The 18,624-nt window shown below is 46.0% G+C and overlaps 1 protein-coding gene across 2 annotated transcripts in view; it reads right to left on the reverse strand.

The window, feature by feature from the left end:
- The window catches only part of LOC126387577 (titin-like), a 97,776-nt gene that overhangs the window by 46,008 nt on the left and 33,144 nt on the right, over positions 1 to 18,624 (reverse strand). For both annotated transcript variants that reach the window (XM_050040103.1, XM_050040102.1), the window contains exons 57-86: positions 18,323 to 18,434; positions 17,822 to 18,124; positions 16,156 to 16,464; positions 15,676 to 15,957; positions 15,279 to 15,578; positions 14,646 to 14,939; positions 11,579 to 14,548; positions 11,141 to 11,461; positions 10,713 to 10,997; positions 10,267 to 10,572; positions 9,970 to 10,133; positions 9,532 to 9,769; positions 8,974 to 9,249; positions 8,559 to 8,858; positions 8,146 to 8,448; positions 7,757 to 8,056; positions 7,312 to 7,599; positions 6,881 to 7,183; positions 6,303 to 6,605; positions 5,870 to 6,175; positions 5,113 to 5,400; positions 4,623 to 4,913; positions 4,244 to 4,531; positions 3,739 to 4,021; positions 2,192 to 2,499; positions 2,004 to 2,108; positions 1,665 to 1,862; positions 1,278 to 1,574; positions 577 to 1,164; positions 149 to 451 (exon numbers count right to left, since the gene is read on the reverse strand). In XM_050040103.1, coding sequence (XP_049896060.1) covers positions 149 to 451; positions 577 to 1,164; positions 1,278 to 1,574; positions 1,665 to 1,862; positions 2,004 to 2,108; positions 2,192 to 2,499; positions 3,739 to 4,021; positions 4,244 to 4,531; positions 4,623 to 4,913; positions 5,113 to 5,400; positions 5,870 to 6,175; positions 6,303 to 6,605; positions 6,881 to 7,183; positions 7,312 to 7,599; positions 7,757 to 8,056; positions 8,146 to 8,448; positions 8,559 to 8,858; positions 8,974 to 9,249; positions 9,532 to 9,769; positions 9,970 to 10,133; positions 10,267 to 10,572; positions 10,713 to 10,997; positions 11,141 to 11,461; positions 11,579 to 14,548; positions 14,646 to 14,939; positions 15,279 to 15,578; positions 15,676 to 15,957; positions 16,156 to 16,464; positions 17,822 to 18,124; positions 18,323 to 18,434 — 11,212 coding nt within the window. The remainder of the gene's footprint in view (positions 1 to 148; positions 452 to 576; positions 1,165 to 1,277; positions 1,575 to 1,664; positions 1,863 to 2,003; positions 2,109 to 2,191; positions 2,500 to 3,738; positions 4,022 to 4,243; positions 4,532 to 4,622; positions 4,914 to 5,112; positions 5,401 to 5,869; positions 6,176 to 6,302; positions 6,606 to 6,880; positions 7,184 to 7,311; positions 7,600 to 7,756; positions 8,057 to 8,145; positions 8,449 to 8,558; positions 8,859 to 8,973; positions 9,250 to 9,531; positions 9,770 to 9,969; positions 10,134 to 10,266; positions 10,573 to 10,712; positions 10,998 to 11,140; positions 11,462 to 11,578; positions 14,549 to 14,645; positions 14,940 to 15,278; positions 15,579 to 15,675; positions 15,958 to 16,155; positions 16,465 to 17,821; positions 18,125 to 18,322; positions 18,435 to 18,624) is intronic.

The raw sequence follows: 18,624 nt of genomic DNA on the forward strand, positions 1-18,624 counted from the left end.
AGTGTCTTTAAAAACTAAACACAGCATTTGTTTTTGTTTTTTTTTAAAATGGTCATTTCGTCTAAGTATTTTGGCATAAAAAAAAAAATCTTATTGGATTTTGGTGGCATGTTTGCTTTTCACAACTGACAAAAATCTTTTTACTTACAGGCAACAACTATCGTTCTGACAGGCATAGATGGTTCACTTGGCTCTCCGAAGCCAGCTTTGTTCTCAGCAAGAACACGGAACTCATACTCTATGCCCTCAGTGAGACCAGTGACTGCATAGCTGAGCTCAGCAATGGATTTCTTGGATGCCCTGACCCATCTCATCCCCTTTTTCTCCTTCTTCTCAACACAGTATCCTATGATGTCACTTCCTCCATCCTCAGCTGGTCTCCTCCAGGTCACTGTGACGGAATGTCCATCAACTTTTTCAACCTCTGGTCTGGATGGTGGGCCAGGAGGACCTACAAGCACAGATAAAAGAAACACATTCATGAATCTGAGTAGTCTGTATTCTTCTATCTTTAAAAATTGAAGCACAAATGTAGGATGTAATGTAAATTGAGCAACACAAACTAACTGCACATACCGAATCTATCAATCATCTTAACTGCCTCAGAGTGAGATGCTTCACCAGCACCATACTGGTTAACAGCAGATACTCTGAAGAAGTACTCATTGCCCTGGATGAGCTTGTTGGCCACATAGTGACAGTCAATGACCTTCTCTTCCAGGATAGTCCAGAGCAGGCGGCTGGTCTCTCTCTTCTCCAGGGTGTAATACTTTATAGGAGATCCTCCATCTTCGGTAGGAGCTGTCCAGGTAAGAGTGACCTTTTCAGAAGAGACACCACTGCATTCAATGGGTCCAGGACTACCAGGAACATCTAGAACTGTGACCTTGACGGTTTCCTCCTTTACACCAAAGGGATTACTGGCAGTGATGACGTACTCCCCAGAATCTTTCCTGCCAGCGTACTTGATGGACAGGGTGGAGGAAGTTGCAGTGGTCTCAATATGAACAATATCAGATGGTTTAAAGTATTTTCCTCCCTTTGACCAGCATGAGGTTGGCGCAGGTTTGCCTAAAATGCTTGTGGCAGTAATTACAATAGTGTCGCCAGCCCGGACAGTCACACCCTCTTTCACCTGAGCGTCGATAATAATGGTTGGTGCAGCTGTTGAACAAAAAATGAAAAAGTTTATTTATTGTGCATCATACCAAGATAATTATTAAAAGTATACCAAGATGTGAGTGAGACAACATGTCAGAGGTGGGTTTATAACTCACCATATTCATCCATGCAGATAATAGTATCTGTCTGCTCTGATGGTGGGCTGAGAGCACCGGCAGCATTCTTCGCCCTGATTCTAAACTCGTATTTGCAGCCTTCCTGTAAATCAGTTACAGTGAATGCAGGCTCCACAACATTTACATTGTTGGCCTTTACCCAGATCTTAGAGGGCAGGTCACGCCTCTCAACAATGTAGCCAGTCAGTCTGTGGCCACCATCGAACTGTGGCTCGGTCCACTGTAGGGTCACGGTGCTTCTGGTGATGCTGATCACATCAGGTTTCCCTGGGGCATCTTTTAAAACAGACACAAAGAATATTAATGCATTGTTGGATACTTTACAAAATTGGTCATTTAAACCACCCTTTTACTTCTTATACTTACCAATGGGATCCAGGGCCACCTGTGGATCTGTGGGAGCACTTGGTCTGCCAATGCCGGCCAGATTGACTGCCATGACCCTGAACTGGTACTCCAGACCTTCAGTCAGCCCAGTTACTTTGTGTTCCTTCATCTTCAAGGCAGCTGGACTCGCCCTCTTCCACAACATACTGTTCCTCTCCTTGAACTCAACATGGTAGCCTGAATGTAGCACAAAGGGAGGGAAAAACGAAATCCACATTAAGCTTGCATGCCACATACTCATTATATAGATATCAAACTTAAATAAGAAGCAAAGAGAAAATGAACAAAAGGTAGGTGAGGTGTTTAAGCTGACTGCACCTGTGATGGGAGATCCTCCAGTCTTCCTGGGGTCAGACCAGGCCAAGTAAGCAGAGTTGTGGCACATGCTCATGACCTGAGGTGGAGGAGGAGCATCGGGAACATCTGTAGAAAAACAGAGATATTATTCATGAGAAGCTTAGTTCTTAAGTTCAACACATTCAGCCTTTAAAATATCAGTCACTTACTGAATGGATGTTTAGCAACGATGGGATCAGACTTGAGTCCCTCTCCAACACCATACTTGTTCTCAGCACAGACTCTGAAGATGTACTCTGTGCCCTCATGGAGACCAGTCACCCTAAAGGTGTTGTCCTCCACAGCAGAGGACACAGTGACCCACATGTTGGTGATGAAGTCCCTCTTTTCCAGGATGTAGTTTGTGATCTCTGAGCCACCATCATCCTTAGGAGTGGCCCACTTCAGCGTAGCACCATCAGCAGCAACATCTTTGAACTTAATAGGTCCAACAGGGATGCCAGGTTTACCCACCACCCTGAGAGGAGACAGATGATTGAATTTTTTTGCCACAATATTTTTATTCATTTTCCAGCATTACAAGATACAGCCTCTTTTCATTCATACAATGTTTGCAAACATAAAGGCCTGCTGCATTATCACAAAACAACAACAACAACAACAACAACAACAACAACAAAAACATACTCAAACACACACACAAAACAAACAAACAAAAAAAACAAAACAGTAATGCTCCTGTTCAAGCCAGTAGAAATCTCCAAATGGCATGTCTCAAAATAGTACTCATAAAACGGAGTATATTCATTGTGACATGTGAAATCCAGATGTCTAGAAGAAAAAAGAAATTGCAAAACAATGTTTTGAAAAGAAATTATAAACTTGAAAACTGCATCATCCATGGAACCTACTCACTCACGTCATCTGTTAAATCTAAAGCCTTTACATAATCTATGAAGGGTCCCCATATAAATTCAAACACATGCTGCTTGGCCTTTAATATGTAAGTTATTCTCTCTAATGGGAAACTTGATAACATCTGCCTTGTCCACTGAGTAATACTTGGTCTATAAATCCCTTTCCATAATAATGCAATACATTTTTTTGCATTGAGCAAGCTGAGATCTATAAATGCTCGTTCATATTTACTGTAATTATGTTTCTTTGGATATAAGCCCATGAGGAAAAGTTTAGGATCCAGTAAAATCTGTTTTGAAATTACCTTCTCCATCACAACTCTTACCTCTTCCCAGAACATGTTAACCTTTGTACATTGCCAAATACAATGGAACAAAGTCCCTCTGTTTTCTGTACATTTTGTACATATATCCGGTATATTTGGGTCAAACCGGTTTAAGTCCACTGGTGCCAAATAAGTCTGCATTAACCATTTATATTGTATTAATTTCAGACGTGTATTTATAGATTTGATATAAGCGCCAGTGCAAGCTGCTTCCCAATCTTCCTCTGAAATTTCAAGCTGCAAGTTTTCCTTCCAGGCTTTCAATTTAGACTGTGAGTTTTCAGGTGAGTAAGATGACAACAGATTGTAAAGTTCTGATATGATACCTTTTCTCAACTTGTCCTTTATCATGCTTTTTTCCAGAAGTGAATATAAAGGCCAGAGGATTGAATTTTTATTTTTGTTACTTATTTATACACAGCCAGTAATACATGAATATGACTGAGACCAGCATTGCGTTTCAGAAAGTTGTATTCTCTGAAATTACATGCCCTGTTACAGTTTGATTTCTACCTGATGAAGATGGTGGACTCCTTGGTTCCAGCACTGTTCCTCAGGGTGATACAGTACTTGGAAGCATCACTCCTCTGGCAGTCCCTGATCATGAGGGTGGTATTAACTGCAGAAGACTCTGCGCACACTCGGCCAGTGTCTGTCAAGTCTTCGTCATCTCCCTTCTTCCAGGTGACCTTGGGTGGAGGTTTGCCAAAGATTGGGATCTTCAGACGGACGGTGCTGCCCTCCTTGGCAATGTAGCACATGTTGGGCAGCTCCCTCAAGTCACAGTTGGGAGGAACTGCAGAGAGAAGGATTGAGTATTTTAAAACTCTACTTAAAACAACGTGCAAACTCTCTTAGATTGTTTCTATGTAAGTTTTATCAATATGACACGATAAAAAAAATGTGGTTCCTGCACATACTTCTTTAACTCTGCATTGATTTCTTTTTTAAAAAGTTCAGTCTCAAAGACCTTACTCAAGACATGAATATGTATTTCTCAATATGCACAGTCACTTACTGATCTGGTCTTTAGCAACCACCTTCAGCTCCTTGGGAGAACCTTCTCCTGAGTCATTGACAGCCTTGACTCTGTAGGTGTACTCTCTGTCCTCCACCAGGTCCTTGGCACTGTACTGCATGTTCTTGGACCTCATGAGTTCCTTGTACTTGTCTTCACCATTGAGAACCTCCAGCACATAGCAGATGATGCGGCTGCCACCATCGCTGAGGGGTTTCTTCCAGCTAAGGGTGCAAGAGTCCTTGGTGACAAGCAGGGTCTTGAAGTCCATGACAGGCCCAGGCTCCTCTGGAAAGGTAAAATGAGTACAGTGAGTACATTTGAAAGAACAAAAAAACCCCAAAAGGTCAAGCACAAAATCTGTTATCATCAAACCCACCAGATGCCTTGACAGAGTCGGCTGTCTCACAACGCTCTCCAGCGCCGAGCTTGTTAACTGCTGACACCCTGAAGCAGTAGGACCGCCCGGCATCCAGGTCTGGCACGTCGAAGGATGTCTTGGTACAGTCTTTGGAGACAATGGACCAGGCCTTCCTCTCAGTGTCACGCTTCTCCACGATGTAGTGGGTGATTTCAGAGCCACCATCAATCAGTGGAGTGTCCCAGTAGATGGAGGCACTGTCCTTGTTTGCCTCTTTCACCATCAGGTTGACTGGTGGTCCAGGAGTATCTGGAGAGATACAACAACATTTTATGACAGTGTCTCTTAAAATATGGACATAAACCCCAAACAGATATTTTTTAACCTGTTTCAGATCAATCCAAACTCGAGTGACTAATCCCTCACCCTCTACAGAGTACAACCAATGCAAACAAATTGAGATGAATGCATTTACTTAATGAAGAAATAATGAAAGTTGTTCACTCACCAAGAACCTTGACAACAATGGTGTACATCTTAATGCCAGCCAAGCTCTCCAGACTCAGAATGTATTTGCCAGCATCATATCTGTTGACATTCTCTACAATCACTGCTGTGTCAAAGTTGGTGGATTTCATGATGAGGCCCTGGCGGTCCTTGATGTTGGTGTTCATCTTTGCCCAGGTGCTCTTGGGGATGGGAGTGCCCTTGATGGAGGCATACAGCCTCATGACAGCACCAGCACGTAGCTCAAGACCCTCCTTCAGCTCTGCACTTAGCTCTGCCTCGGGAGGAACTGCATGAGCACGCACAGGGAATAGTTTTATGAGTGACACAGTGTGAGGAAAGACTCTTATGATGTATTATTACAGCTGCAAAGGCCTAATGGAGCAGAATACTGCTCAGTCTGTGGTCTTTTATACTAAAAACATCAGTAAAAAGATACATTTTGCTCAGGAATACAAGTACTTAGTAACTCATCTGTCAGCCAGCACAGGATCCTTTCATTCAAACATCGGAGTGAGTGATCTGGGCTAAAATGACGATAGCCATCTAAAATGATTTGGTTCATTTTCATCCAGTCTTGGCCATAATCCAGCTAACTATTAACAAAATGCACTTTTCCAGGTTTGGGTCAGTTTTAAGTTACTGAATATCCAAGTTGTATTTTGTATACTTTATGTTGATGATACTTTATTTTACTTTCACTCATTGTCTTGGAGATTTAAAATAAATGCAGCTAAAGAAACTAAATTCATACGTACTCATGATGTCCTTGGCAACATGTGTGCCGGGTACTTCAACTGGTTCGCTGAAGCCAACCTTGTTGACAGCAGTGATGCGGCACTGGTACTCGGACTTGTGTATGAGGTTCTGGATGACGTAGTTGGTCTCCTGCAGGTTCCTGGGGACATTGCAGCGGATCCAGTCTGTGGTGTCAGTCCTCTTGACCTCCACCAAGTATCCGATGATGGGGCTTCCGCCATTGTTGGCAGGGGCGGTCCAAGCAAGGCTGATGGTGCTGTGGGTGGTGTTTGTCACACTGGGGTTAACAACGGGGCCAGGAGGAGCTGGGGAAGAGCACATTTACTCAGGTTAATTTACATACAGAGAGTCCTTACTTTATGTGAGTGACAGTGTCTGTATTATTTAATTAAGACAGAACAATGCAAAGTTTTCTGAGGTTCTGGGACTTACTGAGAGGATTCTGTGCAATGGTGCCAGTGGAGGGCTCGCTGGGTTTGCCAACCCCTGCCACATTGACAGCACTGACTCTGAACTCGTACTCAGATCCCTCTTTGAGGCCTGTAACTTCAAGGCTCCTCTCTGTTATGGGCTTCCTGTTCAGCTTGATCCAACTCAGCTCCTTGGTCTCTTTCTTTTCCAACATGTAGCCCAGGATGGGGGACTTTCCATCATCGGCAGGCTCCTTCCAGCTCACAGTCATACGATCCTTGGCCGCATTGGTGATCACTGGTGCCTCGCAAGGGCCAGGAACAGCTGGAAGTGACATGGCAGTTTAGGTTTTAGTTTAGATACTAAGAGTACATTTCAGGTTTGAAACATGCAATCAAATCTGGACTCTCTGTGACATAAAGCTTTAGATGCAGAACAGAATATGCAATGAGACAGTAAGATGGTTGGGTGTAGCTGCTGCTGTCATACATACATCACATTATTGGATCCAGTTTAAACCTTGGCACTGATTGCTAATGTTTTTCATTACCATTGATGTTGTTATGCAATATGCAGAGAAAACTCTGGTAATGACTCACTGAATGGGTTCTTGGCGATGACAGGGTTGGTGATGAGGGGGTCACCAACTCCCCACGTGTTCTCAGCACGGATTCGGAACTGGTACTCGTGACCCTCGATTAGCTTCTCCACACTGAACTCATGAATGTCTCCCTTGATCTTGGAGGAGACCTGGGCCCAGTTTGCTCTGCTGGTCTCACGCTTGTCCACAATGTAGTTGGTAATGATAGCGCCACCGTCCTTCAGAGGAGGCTCCCAGGACACCTTGATACTGGTGGCAAACACTTCAACATATTTGGCACTGGCAGGAGGGCCGGGCACATCTGATGGGGCACAAAATAATAGAATATTAATTTAATGTGAATACAGCTTCTCAACTGTGAAAAACCTTTAACTTAAATTTGGTACAATCTGAACAGACATCCCAGAAGAAAAGATAAAAAGTACTCACCCAGGACTATGACCTGGATTTCGGCAGTCTTGGAGCCGCTAGCATTCTCTGCCACGATGGAGTAGGTTGCTGTGTGCTCCTTGGTGACCCCTGCCATCTCCAGCTGGAAGTGATGCCTCTGATGGGTGATGACCTGGCCTTCACCTGATTTAAGGCTGTCATCCCCTCTCTTCCATGTCACTTTGGGCATAGGCTTTCCAAATACCTCAGCCTCCAGGACGATTGTGGTTCCGGCCTTTACCTTTAAACCTTTCTGCATCTTGGCGTTGAGCTCCAGCCTCGGTGGAACTGTGTGTGCAAAGATGAGATAAAGAAATGCTATGACTCAGATGTGTGAGAGACATTTCAAAGTCACAAGCTTCTGGCAGCAAAGCTGAAATACAGTAACATTGTTTTTGTGGTGACTGGTTTATAAGCCTGGTCATAAGAGTGTAAAACCACTCACCGTTCTCGGCACAGACCAAGACAGGGTCTGTGGGCTCGGAGGGTTTGCTCAAGTTCACAGCAGTTTTGGCGATGACTCTAAACTGGTACTGCAAATCTCTCTCTAGACCAGTAACCGTATACTCCTCCCTTGGGACATTCTGGCTGCTGGTGTTGCATCGTATCCAGGTGTCTCCTGGCACCTGCATGGCCTCAACATAGTATCCAATGATCTTGCTGCCACCGTCATTTTTGGGACGCGTCCAGACCAGAGTAACGGAGTTCTTGGTTACATCCAAGACTTCAGGTTTACCTGGAGTGTCTGTCGCACAAAGAAACAAAAGTAAGGACACAAAATTGAATGAAATCAAGCTTGTTGCTTGGGTGTTGTTGCGCAGGCAGCAAACGTACCAACAGGTGTTCTAGCAGTGACAAAGTCAGTCTTCTTGCTTGGTTTGCCCTGGCCAGCACGGTTGATGGCGGACACTCTAAACGTGTATTCCAGGCCCTCGATGAGGCCAGCACACGGGTACTCAGTGGTGCGGACAACGGTGTCATTGGCCTTCACCCACAGCAGGCTGTTCCTCTCCTTACGTTCAATGTAGTAACCTGTGATGGGACTGCCGCCGTCGCTCTCAGGTGTATCCCAAGCAACGAACATACAGTCCTTGTTGGTCTTGTTAATGCGGCAGTTGAGGGGCTCACTAGGAACATCTAGTGACACAAAACAAATAAAATTAACACTGTAACTTTAGACAGAATCTCACATCTGAAGATAATCAAAGACTGCACTGTGGAAACACTAGTATTTTACTTAAACTTACCAAAGGGGAACTTTGCAACCATCCTGTCAGACTGAATGGGGTCTGACACTCCATAGCGGTTCTCAGCACGGATACGGAACACATACTCCTTTCCGGGGATGAGCTTTCCAAGCCTGCAACTGGTTTTCTGACCAGAAGAGGTAGCAGTTACCCAGTCGCCTCTAGTCACATCGCATTTCTCTACCACGTAGTTGGTGATATTGCTGCCTCCATCCTCCAGTGGTTTGTTCCAGGACAGGGAGCAGGCATCAGAGTCGATATCGCTGATCTCCACTGGGCCTTCAGGAGGACCAGGAATGTCTGAAACACAGAAAAGTGTTAATATGAAGAATCTTTGTCATGCCAAATAATTCTGCCAATAATTTTATCTTCTACGTTTTTTCATCATATTATCTTAATCATGTGTGCCACAGACCTCTAATGACAATCTTCAGGGACTCGACAACCTTTGCAGAGCTGTTCTCAGCCACCAGGCTGTACTCTCCACTGTCTGTCCTTGACACGTCTTTGATGATCAGGACGCACAGGTTGCCAGACTGGTGCACGGCCAGACGGCTGGACGGGACCACTGCGACCTCGCCACGCATCCACTTGCATGTTGGAGACGGTCTTCCGGAAACCAGTGCCTCCACTCTGAGCTTGGCTCCTGCTCTGGCGCTCACTGTCTCTGGCATGACGATCTTTGGCTCCACTGTGGGTGTGGACATGAGAATTTGACTCATTAGAATGTAGAGAATATAGAGTGAAGCTGACAGCAGCCTTGAGATAATAAATATGGTCATATGTAGTGTTGTCCCTATATATTACTGTTATCACCAACACTTACTATTATTATAATTTCAAAATAATGCAACAATCAAGTCACTATCATGAGATAACTGGACATTACAAACCACTAGCCTATCATGGGATAGTGGCTAAAACTATTTCATAATGTGTCTTGATCTGTCATTAATCTGAGGTAAAAACATACACATCTGTTCCTTGATCTCGACTGGCTGCCTGGTCTCGGTGAACAAGCTCTGGCCCATGATGTTCTTCGCAGCCACTCTGAATCTGTACCTCTTGCCCTCCTTCAGGCCGCTGATGCTGATTGTCAAACCTTTCACCGTTGTGTAGGCGTTCCACAGCTCCTTTTCAGGTTCTGCCTTCTGCTCCTCTACCACTGGAGGCGGTGGAGGTGGAGGAGGAGCCCCCTCTCCCCCCGGAACCTGTGACAAATTCAGGGTCAGACAAAGTCTGTTAGATCATTATATCTGTAAACTGAAGTAAGGTTAGTTTATTTAGCACTTGCATTTTAATTTGATTGACTGAAGTACTTATGATAACAGAACAGAAGGCAATTTAAAGATCTTTGAGAATAATATGATTGCAGCAGCCAGAGAAGAATCAGTTTGATCACATGACAAACCTCCACAGGTGCTTTAGGCTCTGGAGGAGGTTTGACCTCAATGTATTCAACAACATAACCATCAATCTTGGCACCGCCGTCCCTTAAGGGCTTCACCCAGCCGACAACAGCACTGTTCTTAGTGATCTCCAGAACCTCGATCTTCTGACAAGGATCAGGCTTACCTGAAAAAGTGAGTTAGACAGGTGTGTTGTAATGACTGATGATAAAGAAAAGAGACATCTGAGCACAGTGGGTGGCTGTGAGCTGAGCTCTGAGTTCTGGAGTCACATTGTGTGACTAAGATACGATACGTACTGACAGGATCAGAGGCCATGTAGGAAGTGGGTGACACCCTGGGGACTCCAGAGCCATACTCATTAACAGCCATGACTCTGAAGTAGTACTCAGTGCCTGGCACCAGACCGGTGACTTTGAAGGGAATCTTATCCTTCGCAACTTCGGCTTTGACGGTTGCCCAGGTCTTGCGGTCAATCTCGCGCTTCTCAACAATGTAGTGAGTGACCTCGCTGCCACCGTCAACCTCTGGAGGACTCCAGGACATCATGGCGGATGTCTGTGTGATGTCGGTAACTTCCAGATTCATTACAGGTCCCGGAGTGTCTGTCAGGAAAAACAGGCGATGATGCAGTTTGTTTGGATTCAGCTGAAACTCAGTATTTTGATGGAATTATGAACTTTTTATGACTGTCGGCTGCAACCAAGTTGAACAGCTACATCACTGGAAGAAAACCAGGACCTACCCAGAACCTTAACATTAACAAACACAGCCTTCTCTCCGGCTGGACTCTGTAGCGTCAGGCAGTATTTGCCAGAGTCATTGCGGGTGCTGTCGGGGATGATCAGGAAGGTCATGGTATCAATGAGGTCGACTTTTCCCTTCCTGACCACGTTGTCAATGCCCATTCTCCTCCATGTGACTTTGGGAGCTGGTCTACCTCTGATGGTGGCACATAGTCTGATGGGACAGCCGGCTCTCACCGTCAGGCCCTGCTTCAGGTTGGCATCCAAGTCAATCTCCGGTGCCTCTGTTGGAAGAAACAGCACAGGGGTCAGCTTGATGTTGCAAGAAGAGATCACATCTTAATATTAACCTGTACTTCCTCTCCCCATTTTATGATGAGGAGTTACTAGTAGGTCATCAACCATAAAAGCGATTAAAAGTTCTCACCTAGAATCTCCCTAGGGATCACTGCGCCCTCCAGGTCACAGGGCAGGCTCATGCCCACCTGGTTCTGAGCTGACACTCTGAATTCATATATAAGCTTCTCATCTAGACTTGTGACTGTGAACTCGCACACGACCAGCTGTGCGGCCACGTTGCACCTCTTCCACCCATCGTCTCCTTTCTTGGCACTTCCCTGCACCCTCATCTCCACAACGTAGCCAATGATGGGAGCTCCACCATCTGATACAGGCTTGGTCCAGCCCAGGGTGATGGTGGACTTGGTGCTGTCCGTGACCTTCAAGTTGGTAGGAGGTGCAGGAGGCTCTGTAAGAAGAAGGGTGTCTGATGATTAAGCTGTGAATGTTCTCTGAAGTAATCCCACTATGAATATTTCTTGATTAACAGATGAACACAATGAAATCATTATTTTTGGTTACATACCAACTGCATCCTTGGCAGTGATGGCACGTGAGGGCTTGCTTGGACTGCCAATGCCAATTTCATTGACAGCCTTGACTCTGTACTGGTAGTCATGGAGGGGCAGGAGTCCAGTAACTGTGAAACGAGTTGAAGGAATTGGATCCTTGTTGACAGGAGACCACCTAACGGCATGCTCTTCCCTCTTCTCCAACAGATAACCTGTGACTGGCTTTCCGCCATCTCTCTCGGGTTCTGACCACTGCACAGTCATCTCCTCCTTGGCAATCTTAGTGACTTCTGGTGCCTCGGGAGCGTCAGGCACATTGAACTGGGTGCCAGCAACAATGGCTTCACTCTGCACTGCAGGTCCAGGACCCATCTTATTCTCAGCACGAACTCTGAAGATATACTCATTACCCTCGATAAGACGGGTGACATTAGCTTTATTGGTGATGACAGCGTTGGAGTGGACCGACCACACTCCTCTCTTGGTCTCACATTTCTCAATAATGTAGTTGTAGATATCGCAGCCACCATCATCTTCTGGAACTTCCCAGGCCAAATGGCACCTGTCGATGGTGATACCAGACACCTTGAGATCCCTGACAGGTCCAGGTCTATCCAGTACGTTGACCTTAGCGTGGGCAGTGCTGGTTCCTGCACTGTTGGAGGCAGTAACAACATATTTTCCACTGTCAGTTCGTTTGGCGCCAGTAATCAGCAGCTTTGAGAAGTCAACACCAGTTTCGATCTGAAGCCTGGGGCCCCTCTTCATCTCCTCTGTGCTGTCATCTTTGGTCCATTTGATATCAGGCTGGGGTTTGCCCTTAACTGTTGCCTCGATAGGAATGGAGTCTCCTGCCTTGACCACGAGTGTTGCATCTAGTTTAATCTTGACTTCAGGTTCCACAAGCTCTTCCTTCACCAGGACTTCAGCTGTGGTCACCCAGTTGCTCTCACCTCCTTCGTTCTTTGTCTGAACTCTGAACTGGTAGATCTGGTTTTCAATGCACCTGTCAGCCATGAAGTAAGTCTCCTTGATAGCACCCTTGTGAAGCCTCTCCCACTCCTCAGCCTCCTTTGGCTTCTTCTCAACATGATAAGCCAGGTTACGGCTACCACCATCGTTGTCTGGCTTCTTCCACTTGAGGAAGCAGAAGGTCTTGCCGATCTCAGAGATGTGGAAGTCAATGGGTTCACCAGGCTTCTCAACGGGATCGACTGCCAACACAGCTTGCTTTGTCTCAGTGGGTGGACCAGCACCAATCTTGTTTTCTGCACTGACACGGAAGAAGTACTCGCAGCCTTCAGTAAGAGGGGCCTTCAACAGGCGCTTGGTGCAGTCATTGGAGACCAAAGTCCATCCTCTCTGGCTGGGCTGACGGCTCTCGATAATGTACTGAGTGATCTCACTGCCTCCATTGTCCTCAGGATTCTCCCAGGACACCATGCAGGACTTCTTGGTCACGTAGGCCACTTTCAGGTTCTGGCAAGGTCCTGGTGTGTCAAGGACATTGACAATGATGGTTGCCTGTGCCTGTCCACTACTGTTCTTGGCGAGAATGGCGTATTTACCGTAGTCTGACCTGACTGCATCATTGATAACCAATTCACACAGAGGATAGTTGTTGTTAAGCTGAGTGCGCTTGTCCCGGGATAAGGCTCTGGCATCCTTGGTCCATGTGATCTCCGGGTCAGGTCTGCCTTTCACCCTGGTTATCAAACTTATGATCTGACCTGCCCTGACTGTCAGAGAGTCGCGGCATGACACGTCAACAACAACCTCAGGGGGCACCAGGATATCCTTTGCTAAGATAGTCTTAGCCAGCTCCCTGGGTTCACTGTCTCCAACCTTGTTGGTGGCTCTGATGCGGACTCTGTACTCCATTCCTTCCATGAGGCCTGGAACTCTGTGGGCACACATCTTGATGAGGTCCTTGTTGATTCTGTCCCACTTGGCAGATCCTGACTTCTGAATCTCAACCACATAGCCCAGAATGGGACTGCCACCGTCTCGGGTAGGCTTGGTCCAGCAGATGTCAGCATAGGACTTGCTCCAGTCCTTAAGTTTAAGATTGCCGGGGGGTCCAGGTTTGGTGATGGCACGAGCAGCCTTGACAGGGTCAGAGTTGGGAGAAGGCTCGCTTATACCAGCAACGTTTTCAGCAAACACTCTGAACTCGTAGCTGTTGCCTTCAAACAGGCCTGAGACTCTGTATCTGAGGTCCAGCACTGGAGTTTTGTTGACGCGGATCCACTTTCCTGTCATTTCTCTGCGTTCAACCACATATCCACTGATAGGGCTGCCGCCATCATAGTCAGGCAGGGGCCATTCTACTGTCACAGCATTCTCAGTGATATCAGAGCACACTGGCAGGCCTGGAGGACCAGGAGGGTTAAACATGTGCTTTGCAATAGTGGGAGGACTCTCAAGTGGTGCGCCGATGCCAATTTTGTTTTCTGCTCGGACACGGACTATGTACTCACGGCCCTTCTCCAGCCTGGACACCTTGGCCTTGGTGCTGGTGCCGCCAGAGCTAACTACAGACCAGGGCTCCCATGACTTCTTCACATCCCTCTTTTCCACCACGTAGTTGGTGATGGGTGTGCCACCGTCATCTTTGGGTGCCCTCCATTGGATCATCATGTGATCAGGGGTGACCTCCAAGATATTGATAGGTCCGAGGGGTGGACCTGGAAGATCCAGCACGGTGACATGCAGGGCAACAGTCTTGTTGCCTGAAGGATTGGTCACAGTGAGGACGTACTCTCCAGTGTCTCCTCTCTGGCTCTCAGGGATACCAAGGGTGGTGGAGGATCCAACAGTCTCAATGTGATAGCGTCCCTCGGATATGATTTCCTTGTTATCGGACATCCATTTGGGAGTAGGAGTGGGGATGCCTGTCATCTTGGCTGGAAGGGCAATAGGACTGCCAGCTTTGACAACAAGACCCTCAATAAGCTTCACATCAACTTCAATAGTTGGTGGTACTAAAAGAGAACAAAATAGTAACAACATTAGGACGTTTTTCATGAGCGTAAATGAGAAAAGAAACAGCATCTGCAATAAGAAATGACTCCTTCTTACATGTCTTTTCCTGGCAGGTGATGGGTACGCTGGTGTCAGGACGGCTCACACCGATTGCATTCTGAGCCTTGACCCTGAAGCGGTAAGTCTTGCCCTCCACCAGACCAGTGACGTGGGCGTGCTCGTTGCTGACGGTCTTGAAGGTGACCCAGTCTGTCTGGCCCTCTTCCTGGTGCTCCACAATGAAGCCGGTGATATCACTTCCTCCGGTTCGGTCGGGCCACTCCCATGCCAGCCACACTTCGGTCTTCTCTGCATCAGTGTGGTGCAGGTTTTTGGGTGGGCCAGGAGGATCTGAAATGGTACAGGGATAGAACAATTTATTGCTGATTATTGGTAGATTAGATTTAAATTGCAGACTTGGAGATGAGGTGGCAAAAAACTGTCGACAAACTCTTTCAAATCTAACCTAACTTCAAGTAACTCTTTAAGTTTGTTCCATGGCAAAGTGAAAAAACATTAACAGTGTACTCATGTTATTTGAAAGTACAGACACACTGTTGTGAATGATATTCTGTACAGTCAGTAAGAGTGAAGCCTTCAGGATCTGTAAGCTCCACAATTTACACAAATTGAAAAAAGTCATGATTTTTCAGAGGAAAATCAGACAATGTAATTCGGTCTTTTACTCACAGAGTGGATCAACGGCCTTGATGGGTGTCTTGGTCACCACGTAGTCGCTCCTGCCAAACTGGTTCTCAGCAGCAACCCTAAATAGGTACTGAATTCCTTCCATCAGGTACATGGCCATCAGACTCAGTTTCTTATTGGCTGCAGAGACCGGCACCCACTGCTCGGAGGCAACGTCCTTCTTCTCCACAATGTAGTGGGAGATGACGGCACCACCATTGTCCTCGGGAGCCTTCCATGTCAAGTAGGCCGACTCGCTGGTCACCTCAGAGACCACCAGATCTCTGGGAGGGGTAGGCTTGTCTGGTGGAAACAAATAAAATTCAAATATCGTCTTTACAAACTGTTTCATTCAGGACTGAAGAAATCCTGTATTTGTGTGGGTGGATGTTTCACTTACTCAGCACAAGCACAGAAACGGTTGCAGATTTCTTGCCAGCAGCATTCTCCACAGTGATGGTAAAGTCTCCGGAGTCTGGCCGGACACACTTAGGGATAAAGAGTTTGCTGCTGCTGGTGGTGACAGCGACAGTGATGTGAGAAGGAACGTCACCGTCGTTCTTCTTCCAGCTGACGGTGGGTTGTGGCACACCTTTAAAGGTGGCGCTCAAGGTGATGTCAGTGCCCAGCATGGCCAGGTGGTCTCGTGCCATGTTGGCGTCCAGCATCAACTCTGGTGCCTCTGTGGAGGGAAAATGGAAATCAAATGAATGAATTTAGCATATGTAGAATGTCTGCATACATTGGCCAAAAACTACAGGTCAATAAAGTTGTTCTAAATGTCAGCACTGATAGAGTCTGACGCCTTTTGTCTTATTGAGCTGAAAAAAGAAAATGCCATGCATAACAGATAAAGAACAGTTACAAATGAGCCCCTTACCCAGTCTGTCATGGACTGTGATGGTCTCTTTGACATAAGCAGGGTCAGATTTGCCAGCAGCATTGACGGTGAAGATCCTAAAGGCATACTCATGTTTGTCGAGCAGGCCCGTCACCACATAGTGGAGGTCGGGGCACTGCTCCGGGGTCTCATTGGCTGGAACCCACTCCACAGCACCGGGCTTCTGATACTCGACGAGGTAGCCAAAGATGCGACCCTTCCCGTCATGGCGGGGCAACTTCCACCTCAAGCTGACAGAGTCCTTGGTCTTATCGTAGGCCTCGGGGGTCACTGGAGGGCTGGGACGCACTGTGAAGACAAAATATCCCAGACTGTAAATAATATGGGCAAAAACATTGGTGGCCAGTCCTAATTGTGGTAGAAAAGATGGACACAAGTATTATTTCACTCTTAGAATCATCATATCTTCAGGAGGTGGGATGTTGTTTTATCAGTCAATCATTTCTTCATTAACTGTAGTTTTTGGTAAAGTTGCTTCTATTATTTTACAAATTGAACCCACCACAGGCTCAGTTTATTCACTGAACCATCAGTGATGTTGATGGTAGCTCAAGGCTCTGATTGGCTCCATCTCTGGCTTCACTGGAGGCATGCGTCATAGTTTACATATCTTGACCTCAACAAGATGGCCACATAGTCGCTCCTCTCGGACATGGGCAGCGACTCCAATCTCTATTCAATGTCTATTTTGTGTTGGTGGTGCTTTTTGTGGTTGGTGTTGGACAGTGGTGGCGTGTCAGAATGAGAAAATCAACTCCCAATTTCTAGCTGCTAGCTAGCCTGGTTAATGTTTTCCAATGTAAACGTCAGTAAACATCAAGGAAAAGATGGGGAAGAATGGGCACCAGCCAACGAGCATCCTGCTAACCACTGTGCAGGTGTTGGAAAATAAACTGGATGACCTCCATCAGTCTACAACTGGATATCAGGAACTATGATATCCTTTGAGTGACTGAAATGGTGAATGGTGTGATGACGGGTATGTGAGCTGCTGTCCTGTTCCTGCTGTACACTGTTCAGAGGCGTCTGAAGAGTAGCGACCATGCGGACGTCTTGTCGAGGTTAGGATGTGTGGACAGTTAAATCATTCTACAACCAGAAACCATGGATTACCAGAGCCATTCCTGAAAAATGTCAGATCATAAAGCAGCAGGCGACAAAGGAGGAAGACTATAAAAAGGAGTAAATGACAGTGACCAAGTCAATGGAGCTGATGCATCATGTTTCACTGGAGCTGTTGCTCGTATTATTCCATGTGACAAATAAATAATGAATGGTTGATTGTTTAGTAGAATATCTTTTGTGTAAGTATGAATGTTGATAGCTTCTGAGCTGCATTGTTACGTGTTTGAATACATAAATATCTGACTTGTCTTTTGTACATACTGCAGCTGTAATCACTGAGAAACCTAATGAGCTATACTAAATACTCATCAAAAATGCTGAACAAAATACTAATATTTCATCTTAGCTTAATATACGGACTTGTGTAAATAATGTTTTTATCAATGGTTTTGCAAATACAAAAGATCTAACTTTGGAAAAAATGCAGAATGTGTGATGAAAATGAAAATAAACATAAAGTATAGTCTGCAAATATAATATAAATATGAATATGTTTTGCATGAATTTGTGCCACACTGACCGATGGGATCTTTGGCAAGAATGGGTTTGGAGGGGGGACTGGGGTCTCCGATTCCCAACTCGTTCTCAGCCATCACCCTGAACTCGTACTCGCAGCCTTCAATCAGATCCTGGACTCGATACTGAGTGGCCGGGTACAAATGGTCCCTGGTGGCTCTGGACCACCTCTTGGCTCCGACCTCCCTCTTCTCTAGAATATAATTGGTGATCGGCTTCCCGCCATCGCGAGGCCGGGTCCAAAGCACCAGAGCGTTGGTGGCATACACCTCCCTGACTGTCGGCATCTCAGGGGCCTCTGGGACTCCTAGGAAGAAGAAACACAGATATTCGGGTTCTTTTAAGGATCCATTTCTAATGGGGAAAGAATATTTATTTGTTTCCATTGCACTATAAGTTTGAAGAAAAATCTTAAGTCTTAAATTTTGTGATAGTAAAATTTGTGAACAGAACTGAACCATTTGAAAAAAAGTATAAGTGTGTGCAGGATGTGAGCAGAACGTACTGAAAAGATCTTTGGCTCTCATCTCCTCGGACTCCAAAGGATCGCTGATGCCATACATGTTCTCAGCAGAGATCCTCATGATGTACTCCCTGCCCTCCGTTAGTTTTGGAACCTGAGACAAAGAAACAACATGTCTTCAGCAAGCCCCCACAACTGGGAAAACGGGTTTTCTGGGTCAGGTCTCCTGAAGATCTTTAAAACCAAAACTACCACCTTGCTGTTGCATGTCTCCGCCCACCAGTCTAGTTACTCTGACAGTTTCCATCCAATGTCTATGAAAACATGGATGCTTCACACACAGA

The sequence above is a fragment of the Epinephelus moara genome, unplaced genomic scaffold, assembly GCF_006386435.1.
Source record: "Epinephelus moara isolate mb unplaced genomic scaffold, YSFRI_EMoa_1.0 scaffold927, whole genome shotgun sequence".
Taxonomy (NCBI): Eukaryota; Metazoa; Chordata; class Actinopteri; order Perciformes; family Serranidae; genus Epinephelus; species Epinephelus moara.